Source organism: Eretmochelys imbricata, chromosome 8 (genome assembly GCF_965152235.1).
Source record: "Eretmochelys imbricata isolate rEreImb1 chromosome 8, rEreImb1.hap1, whole genome shotgun sequence".
In the NCBI taxonomy this organism is placed as follows: domain Eukaryota; kingdom Metazoa; phylum Chordata; order Testudines; family Cheloniidae; genus Eretmochelys; species Eretmochelys imbricata.
In genome coordinates, this window is record NC_135579.1 from 91,641,852 (window position 1) to 91,654,595 (window position 12,744).

General features: G+C 38.9%; 1 protein-coding gene across 3 annotated transcripts in view; it reads right to left on the minus strand.

Moving 5' to 3' along the window:
• PATJ (PATJ crumbs cell polarity complex component) overlaps nucleotides 1-12,744 on the minus strand; it is a 216,242-nt gene that overhangs the window by 21,016 nt on the left and 182,482 nt on the right. For all 3 annotated transcript variants that reach the window (XM_077824427.1, XM_077824426.1, XM_077824425.1), the window contains 4 exons: nucleotides 11,335-11,418; nucleotides 7,314-7,507; nucleotides 5,304-5,451; nucleotides 4,009-4,095 (listed from right to left, as the gene is read on the minus strand). In XM_077824427.1, the coding sequence (XP_077680553.1) occupies nucleotides 4,009-4,095; nucleotides 5,304-5,451; nucleotides 7,314-7,507; nucleotides 11,335-11,418 (513 nt within the window). The remainder of the gene's footprint in view (nucleotides 1-4,008; nucleotides 4,096-5,303; nucleotides 5,452-7,313; nucleotides 7,508-11,334; nucleotides 11,419-12,744) is intronic.

A 12,744-nucleotide genomic window follows, 5' to 3' on the forward strand; every position in this document is an offset into this window, starting at 1 on the left:
TTGGCCACCCCTGCTATACCCACTGCAGAGGCTTCTGGATGTATGACCCTGTGCCCTTCCGCAGATCCCCAAGATTCAGAGATCTCCGAAGATCCATGAATTCTGGTGGCCAGATGCGACTACCTCTGTAGTGGAGCATATTACATTTTGCTTCCACTCCACTGAAGGAATTTGGGGAAAAAAAATCTGTGGATTTTCATGGAATTTCCCTGCCTCAGGATTCTGCCAGAGGATTTTCTGTGGAAGGGATGGATTATGGGGCTCATGTTTGGGGACTACATAAAGAGTGCTCAGCTTCCATGTTGAACAAAAAGTTTCTAGCCCTGTGCCTTGCAAAGATAGCCGGGAAAATGCAAATATATATAGTCTGAATTAGGGACGTACGGAACAGCTGCAGGGCTCTAACTTCTGCAGCCGGACGCTGTGGGGTGGTGGGGACCAAAACCTCCTCTCTCCCCACAGACACTTTTTTCACGGTAGGAGTCAATGACGTTTGGATTGTATCCCACAAATCATCTTGCTGAACTTCCCCAAAATTCTCAGTCTGGCCCTGTGCACAAGCGGTTGGGGCAGGAATCGTAAATGCTTTTGGATGGGTGGGGAGTTATTTTGTGGGCCCATCTAAACTCTTAAACCTCATCAATCATAGATTCTCTTCCCCGGGACAACCTGCTGAGGGATTTGTTAGCTAAGGCTAGGATAAATCCACCCCAAGGCCTGGATTTGTATCCAGCGAGGGAGACTGTATTTTTTATGCTACTGCCAGTGGCTTTAATGAGTAACTCTCTAATCCATGGGACAGCCCTACTACCTGAGAGACCCTCTCATGTGGGTGTACTATTTTAAAGAATTAGACTGTGAAAGCAGAAAGGAACAGCAAGGGGGCTGGACCAATAAGATTAAAGTTGAGTTTGGTGATGGCAGAGAGAAGCAGAGGATCATAAATGGATACTTTTATTTTGAGTACAGGTCCAATCCATGGGTATAGAAAAAGGACAGAATGAGATAGAAAAGTAAGTGGGACAAAGGGCATGCTTATTGTTTGGATAACTGGAACTAGGTGAGTGACAAGCCATTTAATGTACTATTCATTTCTATCCAAATCTAGGAACAGAGGGGTTCCAACCCGTGTGGATATTTTCTACAGCTTTTCATCCATCCCTACTTTAATCCCAGCAGCCAAGCTGCAGCCATGCTTGCTTTGCACCAAAGAAACATTTCTAGTCAAATAGATTTTCAAGCCACAAAGTGCTAATAAAATTTCTGGGGAATCAGGATTAGTGTTCCTTAGAGTGTACGGAGAACTCATTAGCACAAGCTCTCTGCTCTCTGGAGAGCTCCATGGACTAGTCTGGAATAAAGCTCAGAAATAAATGCATGGGGTCAGACAAGTTTCTATTGAATAGTTCAGAGTGAGGCAAATCTTAGTTATGCAGTACAAACAAGGCACATATGCTTATGCAGTGAGAAGGGGACATGTACTGCAGAGTACCATTAAATGGAAACAAAAAAGAGTGATAAATGGATTGTCACCAAAAAATCTGTGTTTACCTATGGAATTACATTCATTGCTGTGTGGTTTTATAAAGCTACAACATCATCTGAAAATCTTTTCTTTATAGTACCACAATTTACAGTAACTTAAGAACTGTTTGCCCAATCACCAAATTTAAATGTTTCGACTATTGGGCTAACGTAGAACATTTTAAAAATGTTGATCCACATAGTGCTTACAAAGTTAGAGCTTCAACTGATATAAATTGACATAGAATACTTAAACTTTGGTGGATCTATGTGGAAAACCGAGTGGGAGCCAGGTTTTCAAAAATCATTTCTTAGTTCACATACCTCGGTATTTGCAATTGACCAGCTTGCAAAATCCAAGCTTTGAGGCACTTAGAAATTGCGCATGAAAAAAAGTACAAATATTAAGGCCACTTTGAAAATTTAGCCCTGGATTTCAAGAATCCACTCATCTTGCAATTATCAGAACTCAAATCAATTTTCACCCTACTTCCCCCAACTAATACATACTCTATAGGACAGACACTTTCAGTGTCAATAATAGTAATACTGACCAAAACATGGGCATCAAAAACCCCTAAATCCATATGTAGGCACCCAAATAAAAGGACCAGATTTTCAAAGGAGTTGAGTTCAGTGGGATTTGCAAGTATTTCAGAGCACCTCTGAAAATGCCTAAATATGGATTTAGGATCCTAACTTTAGACACTGTGTCTGTATGAAAATGTGTCTGTATGGTTACACAATGATACAGCACTTCTCATCTGAGGAACTCAGAGTTTTACATATACCCCTGTCAGGTAAGTATGATCCTCATTTGGGTAAACTGAAACACATAAAGATGTTAAATGAGGTTCCCAAGGTCTCAGACAACAACATGTTAGTGGCAGTTACAGGGGTGTGTTGTATACTGCTTAGAGTAGGGTGCTGGGTATCATGGGTTCTATTCCTGGAGGAGTTCCCACTGTGCTTTGCCACCATCATAATTCTATATATTAATTTTGGCTCAAAGCCTGGCAGAGAACTTCAGCCCTTCTTTCTTTGTAGGGAACAGAGGTTTTCAGGAACTCAGGGTAAAATCTTTCAAAAGAGCATAAGTCTCATTTTCAAATTGATCTAGCACTTAGGAGCTTAAGTCCCATTAACTTTCAGTAAGACTCAGATTCCTAAATGTCACTTTTGAAAATGGAACATAGGCTCCTAAGTGGTTATTGAACAAGTACAATTTTCAAATCATCTTCTCTCTTACTGACTTTGGAGATACATCCATCCAGATTTCTAGTTCTACCAGGAGGACCAGCAGAAGTTTCGTTCTGTAGGTCTCTCTAACCTTTCGCATCCACTCCAAGACTCCCCACAATCAACACTTGCTTTCTTGCTGACTGACCCTCATCCACTCCCAGTCTCAGTATTTTTCCCTTTTTCAGCTACACTCTTTAACAATTATGAAGCACAGACAGACAGTACTCGCTTATTTTCCATGGATCAGATTTTGGGCAACTCCTGTGTGGCTTCACAAAGAGGGCAGAAGGCTGTAAAGAGCTCTCTCCTTTTTTCAGGAGATGATCAAGATCCTGCTAGGAAGCAGAGCCTTTGCTCTCTCCCAGCACACATGTGGGTGCTAGTTGCCTGAGAAAGTGGAGGGGGGTGAGGTTGGGCTTCATACCCCTATGTACTTGCCCATACAGCTGGCTGTGTTCAGAGTAGGAGGCAGTATGCTGCATCTTCAACAGCAATAATATGATCTCAAAGCATTGCCTGGGTGCCCCTTGGAGAAATCTGATTTTCACAATATAAATACTTTGGTGAGTGAGCCAGAGTTCCCAGAAGGAATCTCTGTTATGACCGTAAGTTTTCCTGGTCAAAACAGTATGATTCAGGTGAGACGGCATCCTATAATGCCACTCTCCACTGTTGCATACAGATTTCAGTTTTGATGGCAACACCGTTCACAGTGCAAGTGCTAAAAAATTGGACTGGTTGAAAACTGAAGCATTTTCCTTTATTTTGGAAAAAATAAGTGAAGTAGAAAATTGTTCTGTATGTTCTTTGAGTGCAATATTTTGCACACAGCTCTGCTATTATGAGCTAGGCAAAGATACACTTTAGTGTCATAAAGTTATTTTGGGTTTACAAAAATAGCTACAGGAACATAGCATTCTGATTCTGGGGGGAGGGCAGGTTTATTAGATGGAAAAGTGATTAAATGTCTGTGGTATGCTCAAGCCAGAGACATACTGAAAATGAAAGCACGGGCCCATTTCTCTTTTTACTTGCCCAATATTTAAGTGTAGGACACCTGATTTAAACATCTTGTAGACAGAGATTTACTTAAAACTACTGAAAAAGAACAGTACTGTATAATGATAATTTTAAAACAATAATCCACCTCCCAGCTTCCGTTAGCTGCTCCAGACAGACCCTCATCTACATTCCATGCAGAACGCAATGACTTTATTGTCTATTGATACAATTGTCACTAACCTCACTGCTTTGGGGTGTTTTCCTTGATGATAACCAAGAACCAGCTCTCAGTCTTCCAATCTCTAGGTGCACTAGCCCTTGAGCACACTTGGAATATAATAAAATATAATACATGGTATTTATACAGGGTTACAATATTTCAGCTTTTGGAGACTTACTCACATATATTTTCAGGCCACAATGTTGAAGAAACCATTGAATGTTGAAACCTAAAATCTAATTTTTTATTCCATTTGTTTTATTTGAACAACATAAAAGGCATCCATCCCAGATTCTAGGGACTTCATAGAAAACCTATTGAAATCATTGACTTTCCATTGACTTAATGATCTTTGGTTCAGGCCCTCGATGCCCAGCCACCAATTACACACACAGTCCATAACAAAACCAGTAGCAAACCCCACCCCACATGCCCAACGGAAAACAATACATCAGCAGGAAAAATACCGTAAAACAGAATAAATCTGAATTTAAGATAAGCAGATTCAGTTTAATAACACATCCTCATACCCTTGCTTGCTGATTCCTAGGTGGGCCAAATCTTTGCCCTCATGCAAAGCTTGAATAAAAACTTTGCACAGGGAACCTTCATGGGATCTTGAGGACAGAGTCCTCTCCTCCCAATGTAATTTCAGGTAGATGGCAGAGGTAGCAGGCTATAATAATATTCCCTATGGCCAGAAATAGCATCCACAGTCTTCTGTCCCCTCCTATCTTAACACAGGCATTCTCTCCTTGGCCCATCCACAATGCCCTTTACCACAGTCCCATGGAGAGTATTGTGCATTTGCAGCAAAGGAGGGGACAGAGTCTCCTTGAGCAGGCTTGTCCATGGCCTGGATGTATTTCTGGCCAGGATTTGTCCCCAAGTTCTTTAGGGCAACAGCACCAACATGTTAGGAAAGCCTGGGCTAGCACAAATTTTACACTGCAATTCTATGGCTGCTAGGTTAGTGCAAGCAAAACCAAAAGCATCTCCTTCCAATTCAGTTCCACAATATTATGCCTCTCGGCTTTCATAACATTTTCCCATTGCTTGAAATAAATGGTTACATTCTCAAATAAATGCCTAAAGTAATATCTGTATCTTTATTTTGCTACTATGTACTACATAAATATACATGTAAAGCTAAAACTAAATGAATCTCTCAGTGTAATTTCCCTATCAAATTCCTATCTGTCTCGATAATCGGTTTCAGGTTGTCCTGGTTATGTGTAAATAGCACTCCAAGATAATTACCTTGTACACTGTCAGTAACTGCAGTTTTATATCTAAGAATGTATTATGCACTCACCTTGAGGATAGTGGCAACAACCTCTTGTGAGGCATGTCTCATATCCTCCCCATTAACAGACAAGATCTGATCTCCTTGTATTAATCTCCCATCCAGGTCTGCAGCTCCTCCTTTAACAATGTCAGAGACAAACACTCCACTTCCATTTCTGACAATACAAGAAGCATATGGCTAATTACACAATCCACTAGTCTCTGTGAGTGCAATTCAGATTACATGCATTTATGAGACATTAAAAGAAACTTGGGAGCTGAGAAACACTAATTTTAGTTTTGGGAGCTGAGAAAACTAATTTTAGATTACACCTGACCTTCTGAGGTGATCATAAGCTACAGATTTTAAACTCATTAAAATAGTAAACCATGCACTATTTCCCTTTCCCCTTGTGCTATTAGTTCTGGTGCGTACAATCTGTTCAGATAAGAAAAGCATATGCTACTGTAATATAAAAATACTGCCCAGAAACCAAGGCACAATCTGCTAAGGATAGAGTTAGACTATCTCTTGAGATGCTTGGTAAGAAGTGGCTTCACTACAGATTTTCTTTTTCTCACACAGGGCTAAATGCTCTCTCTTTTCTGCAGCCTTGGAGGGCCCCAAGGCACAGAGAAGAGCACAGAGCACTGCACACAGATTCTTGTAGCTTGAACATGAATTTGTGCACCCTGGGCAGCACAGAGCCCAGCTCTGTGGGATGTCCCATGTACCTGGACCGTAAGGCTTGCGAGAGCATGGTAGAGGTGGGTTAAAACACGAAGGGGACAAGACCAGTCGATCCACCAGCCACAGAACAAGGGAGAATTCCTTCCTCAGTCCCTGAAGAACCCCTTGGTACTTAGCTCCGCTACTTCAGCTTGGTGTGGAGAAAGTAAAGGGCCAAAGAGAGGTGAATACTAACTTCCACTTAATGTATACACTATCTTTTATCCTGAAGGAACCTACCACTTGCTTCACAAACAAAATGGTATATTAATACTAACTATACACAGGGATAATTTAATCTACCACAGAAATTCAGCTAGCTCTGGAGGGAACTGCAACCACCACAGGAGCACTACTAGCAATATTATACAACAGTCTAGCATGAAGACAGTTGTGGGGAGGACTGGAGAATACCATATCAGGTTGCAGGAAGCAGAATTAAATTACCCATATGAGAATCTGCTCACACCACCAGGGTTAAACATCTCCACTCTTGTGGAAACTGCCAGAGAATCTTTACTAACCACAAGCAGTTGGGATAATTACATGATGGGTCTGGGTTTTTTTTGGCAATAAGAAACAGCAGTTGCTGTGAGTTTTATACACAGAGACTGATCAATGACTTTGCTTGTGCTATAAGTTTTCTCTAGCAATAAAAGACTAATTTAATATACCACAGCTTTAGTATAAACAACTTTAAAAGAAATGCTTTAAAAATACATTAGTAAAAAGCCACGTTTACTTTTAAAGCAGCTATTACTGACTGTACCCTTTCTGACTCCGCATTGTGTTCTGACTAGTATTTTATAGTTAATGATTGTAGAGCTCTCTAACTAATCCTCAAAACACTTCCAGGCAGTAGGTAGTACTACTATCCATATTTTAAAACTAGGAAAGCTAATCCAGGTAGGCTAGGATTTGCCAGCTGTCACAGACACAATCAAAGTTGGGAATAAAACACAAGAGTGCTTAACTCTCAGTCCTAATTTTGGTCACTAGACCAGACCCTTCACAGACTGATATTCTTAGTACTATTATGTTATGCTACAAAATGCCAAATGCCAAGGGAAACAACCAACAGCCTTGGGAATAGTGTTATTACATGACATACATGCCACTGTTCTTTCTAGAGGAGTCTACATCAAAACCCCAACTCTGAAAACCCCCAAGGAGAAGTTCAGATACCGACTTTTGTGGCTGGAGCCATTCTTTCAGTATTTCACACTCCATGTAACAGCTACAACTGTTTGCATGGCAAAATAAATTCTCATTTGGAATGCAGTTGTGGTAAAAAACAGAAGTTCTTACCGTTTTCCAACAATGCTTAGACCTAGTCCTCTGCCTGTTTTCTTTTGTAGATCCACATAGAAAATCTCCAAATTCTCTTCATCTTTATAATGAGCTTCATCTCTATAAACAACCAGTTGCACCTTTTGAGGTGTCTGTCTCAAGGCTGTGATAGCTTCTTCATGACTAGCATTCCTCAAATCAACGCCATTAACCTGGAATAACCATCAAACTGTTATTTTTCCTAATTACAGTTATTAATGAGCTTTTCATCCCAGAGTATGTATTTATCCCTGTAACAGCTTTGTGTGGCAGGGAAGTATTCTTACTACATTTTACAGAGAGGGAAAGTGAGGCACAGAGCAAGTAAATGACTTGCCCAAAGTCACACAGGAAGTCTGTGGCAGAGGCAGGAACTGGACCCAGCTCAGAAGGATAGCTCAGTGATTTGAGCATTGGCCTGCTAAACCCAGGGTTGTGAGTTCAATCCTTGAAGGGGCCATTTAGGGATCTGGGGCAAAAATTGGGGATTGGTCCTGCTTTGAGCAGGGATTGGACTAGATGACCTCCTGAGGTCCCTTCCAACTCTGATATTCTATGATTGCCTGGGTCCCAGTCTAGTGCCTTAACCACAACACCATCCATCCAGCTACTGTATATTAGCCATTCTTACATTGCCCTATAGTTTACGAATTTGATATGGTTGATTATTGACCTTGTGTATTTCAGTTATGACAACCCTTTCTTGGAAAATATGGGTGCAATAACATCACAAAGAGTAAAGTGACAGAATTACCGCAGAATAATTCCCAACGTTATCTAAAACTTTTTAAGTAGGTTCTAACTTGAGGCTTGATCCCTCAGTCCTTACGCAGGTAAAATTCCTACTGACTAAAACTGACTGCAAGATGTGGTATTCAGTGATTTGGTATTTGCAGATATCTCCCTTTTATTCACAGAGGTGAATAAAGAAGGCAGCTAGTGAAAAGCAACGGAAAATTTAATTGACATTTTAGTTTGTCATCCTGAGCGGAGGTGACTGGAATAGCCCACTGTGGGAAAACTCATACTTGCAAATATCCATAGACAAAAACCCACCACCTACCACAACTTCAGGCCAAAATTTTCAAACTTGAGTGCCGAGGCACTACAACTTAGTGGCCTGATCTTCTGAGGTGCTGAGCACCATTTTCTGAGGACCGATACTCCTAAAAAATTATGCCACCAATTTACAGTGCTGAGCTTTCCATATTCAACTGTGAGCTTTCCTACGATGCCTTGTACTGGGTCACCTCAACTTGAAGTGAGATGTACTCTTTATGATAACTCGGTCCTGGCCTCTCCTGGCCAGAAAGCTGTTAACTGGTGGCTTTGTAGTGTTCACTCTTGTCTATTGAACAATGGGGAGAGACAACCAAACTCAATTCATTTACATTCATAAAACTGCTTCTACTCCTAGTATCAGAGGTGAAAGTGTTATCTTTCTCCTCTGCACATTATACATTTCTGTTGCTTCTTTGCTGGTATGAATGCTTAGATTCCCCCGCAACATCACAATACTGAAGAACAGGAAAAAATAAGGAAAAAATTAAGTACTGGCTGGAAACTAGATCTTTTCTCATCTGTGGTAAGAGAGCATTATTTTCTAATTCTCATTAGTAGATTCACTAGCTTCAAATGTAAACTTACAAAAAAGTTAGGAAGTGACAATATCTTAGCTTTAAAGAAGTTGCTATTAGATGATTATTTTGCTTTGTTCCAATAGATGGCACACAAGACCACTACAGAAGCTCTCAGTTAAGCTTCTCGACCTAAGATTGAGCTTGAATGGTGCACTGGGTCTGAGCAAATTTAGAAGTACTCAGAAAGTACTGAAACTTGAAATTCTGATTCTAGATCTAGCCAAACCTAATATCTGTATCAATATCCTTTAAAGTAGGCTTTGCAAAATTCAATTTTTATTTTTGCATAATTTCAATGGATATCCATGTTTATTTTTAAACTTTTTTAAATAACATCAATTTAAATTTTCACAGTTGCACAAAATTATGAGTTTTAAGCATCCTCCCCCCCCCAATTTTTTTTTATCTATTTAAAATTTTCACAGATGCAGAAAATGTGGGGGAGGAGGCGAAGGGGGAGTGAAAGAGAGAAAATAATTATTTAATGACAGTAGACACTGAGATTCAAAGCGTTAAGGTTTTATACATGGTAATACACAAATTGTCATCATCACATGTCCAATTATACAAAGTAAATATCTTTAAATCAAACTCTAATAAATTCTCAAGCAGCTTTTTTGTTACTTTGCCTATTTGTAAATTTCGATTACCATCAATGGAAATATTCTTTCCTGGGTTTGTGTGTATATGGCGAAATTGACATTTACAGATAAAAATCTAATCCTTCCAAGCCTACTTTAAACCATCTTCAGATTATCCGCTCTGTGCATTCATTTACTTGTCATGTATTAAAAAATTCTAGTGTGTAAAAATTTCAAGGTTTAATAGGGAAGATGAAACAGTAATTGTATAAAGGTATACTACAGTAATTATAGAATGTAATACTAACACGTAAATACAATAGTGTATATTTTTTATAAGTTACTATGCAGGGGAAAAGGTTCTTTGTACTCCTAATCATACTGTAGTCATATATTAATCATAAAATACACTAAGTTCATTAATTCCAAATAGGATGCATACTTTTATGTATATGCTACACATCCCTATATTTTTCTTTACACAGCCATGTCTGCACATGTTATACATTTGCCTCATTAGAGCAGCTTTAAAGGTTACAATTCATACAAACATTATGGCATACACACATTTGCACCTTCCTGCATGGTCAGTGAAGAATTTATTAACCTTCTTCATTTTTAATCACATGGTTAATAATCACATGTTGTTAAGACACAGTTGTTTATAAAATGAAAATAAATATAACCTTAACATAAAAAAAATATTTTCTGTGCAAGAGTTGTAAAAACAACTCTAAGTGCCCTCACTATTTTTCTAACCCCATGCACTACAGCAAAATGGGTGTGCTGGGAATTTGTCCTGATCTGACAGTGAGACACTAAAAACAGCTGCACTAGAACCACCAGAGACTGACTCAAGTCTAATTTGCAGTCAACAACATCCCTTTCTTAACCCTCTCTAACCCTTTCCAACTGTCTCTAACAATTATGGTGTCAGTCTTTTTATTACGTTAAGTTACAAATAAAATTGTTCTGGTGACCACGTACATACAGAACAACTAGGCAATCAAATTACTCTAATTATATAAGCAAAATACAAGCCTAAGGGTTTGACACCACAGATTAAGCTCCATAGGTCAGCCTGCATGAATAGTTTGGAATCACTCTGCAGTCACCCACTTATTTGCACAGTATCCTGCAAAGCTCAGATTTTATGCCCATGTATAGTTACAGTTAGACAATACATTAAAAAATAAACTATAAACTCTCCATTTTTCTCAGTATAATGCTTTAAAAGGCTCTGGGGTCCAGAGAAAACATCAAGCTTATAAAAAGGGTAATAAAAACGGTACACATTTATAATTATGTTGATTATTGATGAAACATATACACTGACGATTATTAATCTGTTGAAGATGTTGTACTAATGCTGACCAGAATTACAAGGACATGCTCTACATATATATTGCAGAACATAAAAGCATAACAAAGGTACTAAGAGGTTACACTATAAAGCAGGCTTCTAAATAAAAGATTAAACAGATGATTCTTAACTATTGTACATTCGTACATGGCATTGATGTAACTCAAAACTATCTTGTCTGATAAAATGTAATATATTCTCAATCTGTAATTGGCAGTTTATAGCAGTTTGTGAAAAATTATTTCCTGGGATTTCTTACTGGAGAAAAAAAGCTTTATGAACATAGTGTAACTGGTTTCAGAGTGGTGTCTTCATTACAAGGATCAGAATCTAATAAATGGTTAGAGTGGTCCCCTGAAGAAAGCAATTTTGGATTAAATACAAAGTTATTTAAATAGGCTTCATAATTAATTTACCTCAAGAATCTGATCACCAGCCCAGAGTCGGCCATCTCTAGCTGCTGCCCCTTCTTCATAAACTTCATGTATAACTATAGCATCCTGTAGAAACAAAATTCTCTCCATTAATTCTCATCCATTGCAAAAGTTTCTTAAAATTATAGTTACTCATCCACATCACGCAGCAGATAATTGAGTACCACTATATTCAAAAGACAGCATTCCATGATTTAGTTGATGTGAAGACAAGTAAGGCTATGCTACAGATTTTTAATATGTGAGGATAAGAACATTATTACACCCATTCATCTGCTATCATCTACATTTTGGAGAAAAATATTTTGCTCACCACTTCAGAGTAGTACTTCTTACTAGGTTTCTATAATTTTTATCCATTGGCATCAGCACATATGAACTCTACCTGAACTGGTGCATTAATATCATTTACTTTTTTATGACATAATTTAAAACCAGACTTTTCTGAGTTATGAGTATTTTTAAGGGTTTGGCATAGATGCTTAACTTTAGGCAGGAACTTGATGCCTTGTAGTGAATAAGGTTGGTTAGATCTGCAAGAAATGAAATCCAGAAGAAATGAACAATGGTAAATACTAGTTTATTACTGAGGTTGGAAACTGTTGGCCGTGGCAGATGTAGTTCAGGGAAGGTTTCAGTGATACACTCTTATTGCCAGCAGTAGATGTCCCCAAAGAAAAAGCATTACAAAGAGCATTTTCTTATTTTGCTAGTGCTTTCTTTTTGCATTGCTTCCTCTCACCCCCAACCGATAGGCTAATACCCCACTACAGTATGTCTTAAGCTGCAGTTCCGACAACTAGCCTCATCATCAAAAAGATGTGCCATTTTATAGTGTGTATATAAAAAACTTTTCTTCTTTCCTTGTCCTCTCCAAACACAAAACACTGAAACTCAAAGAATCATCGGCTGCAACAATGCAGCTGATAATCATGTGTAGTGATCTCAGATGGGAGGGTATCAGATACGCATCTCTCGAGTAGATGAGGCCTACAAAAATGTTATAGTTTCCAAGTCCCTTTATCGGCCCAACATATTGTAAACAAACAGTCTTTCTCTAAGCTTTGTAACAACAGGCTGTAAGGTAGCAAAGTGCAGACCCTGCTTTGCAGTCCCTTCCTGATTGCATATAACCAGGAAACAGCTGCTGTTGGTAGCATATAAAGTGTGTTCATGTTTTTAAAAACATTTTTAGATGCTGCCTATGTACATCACTCATCTCAAGGTTACATGACAAGAGAAAAGTATCTTTGTGTGATACTTTATTGGCACACACATGTAGCGTAACCTGAACGGGAGGTGGGTGGGGGGGGGGTGGGAAATCAAATGCCTTAAGGCTAATCCTGTGATAAAGAAAACATCCAGAAGCTTCCTCCATTTTAGTCTCACTAC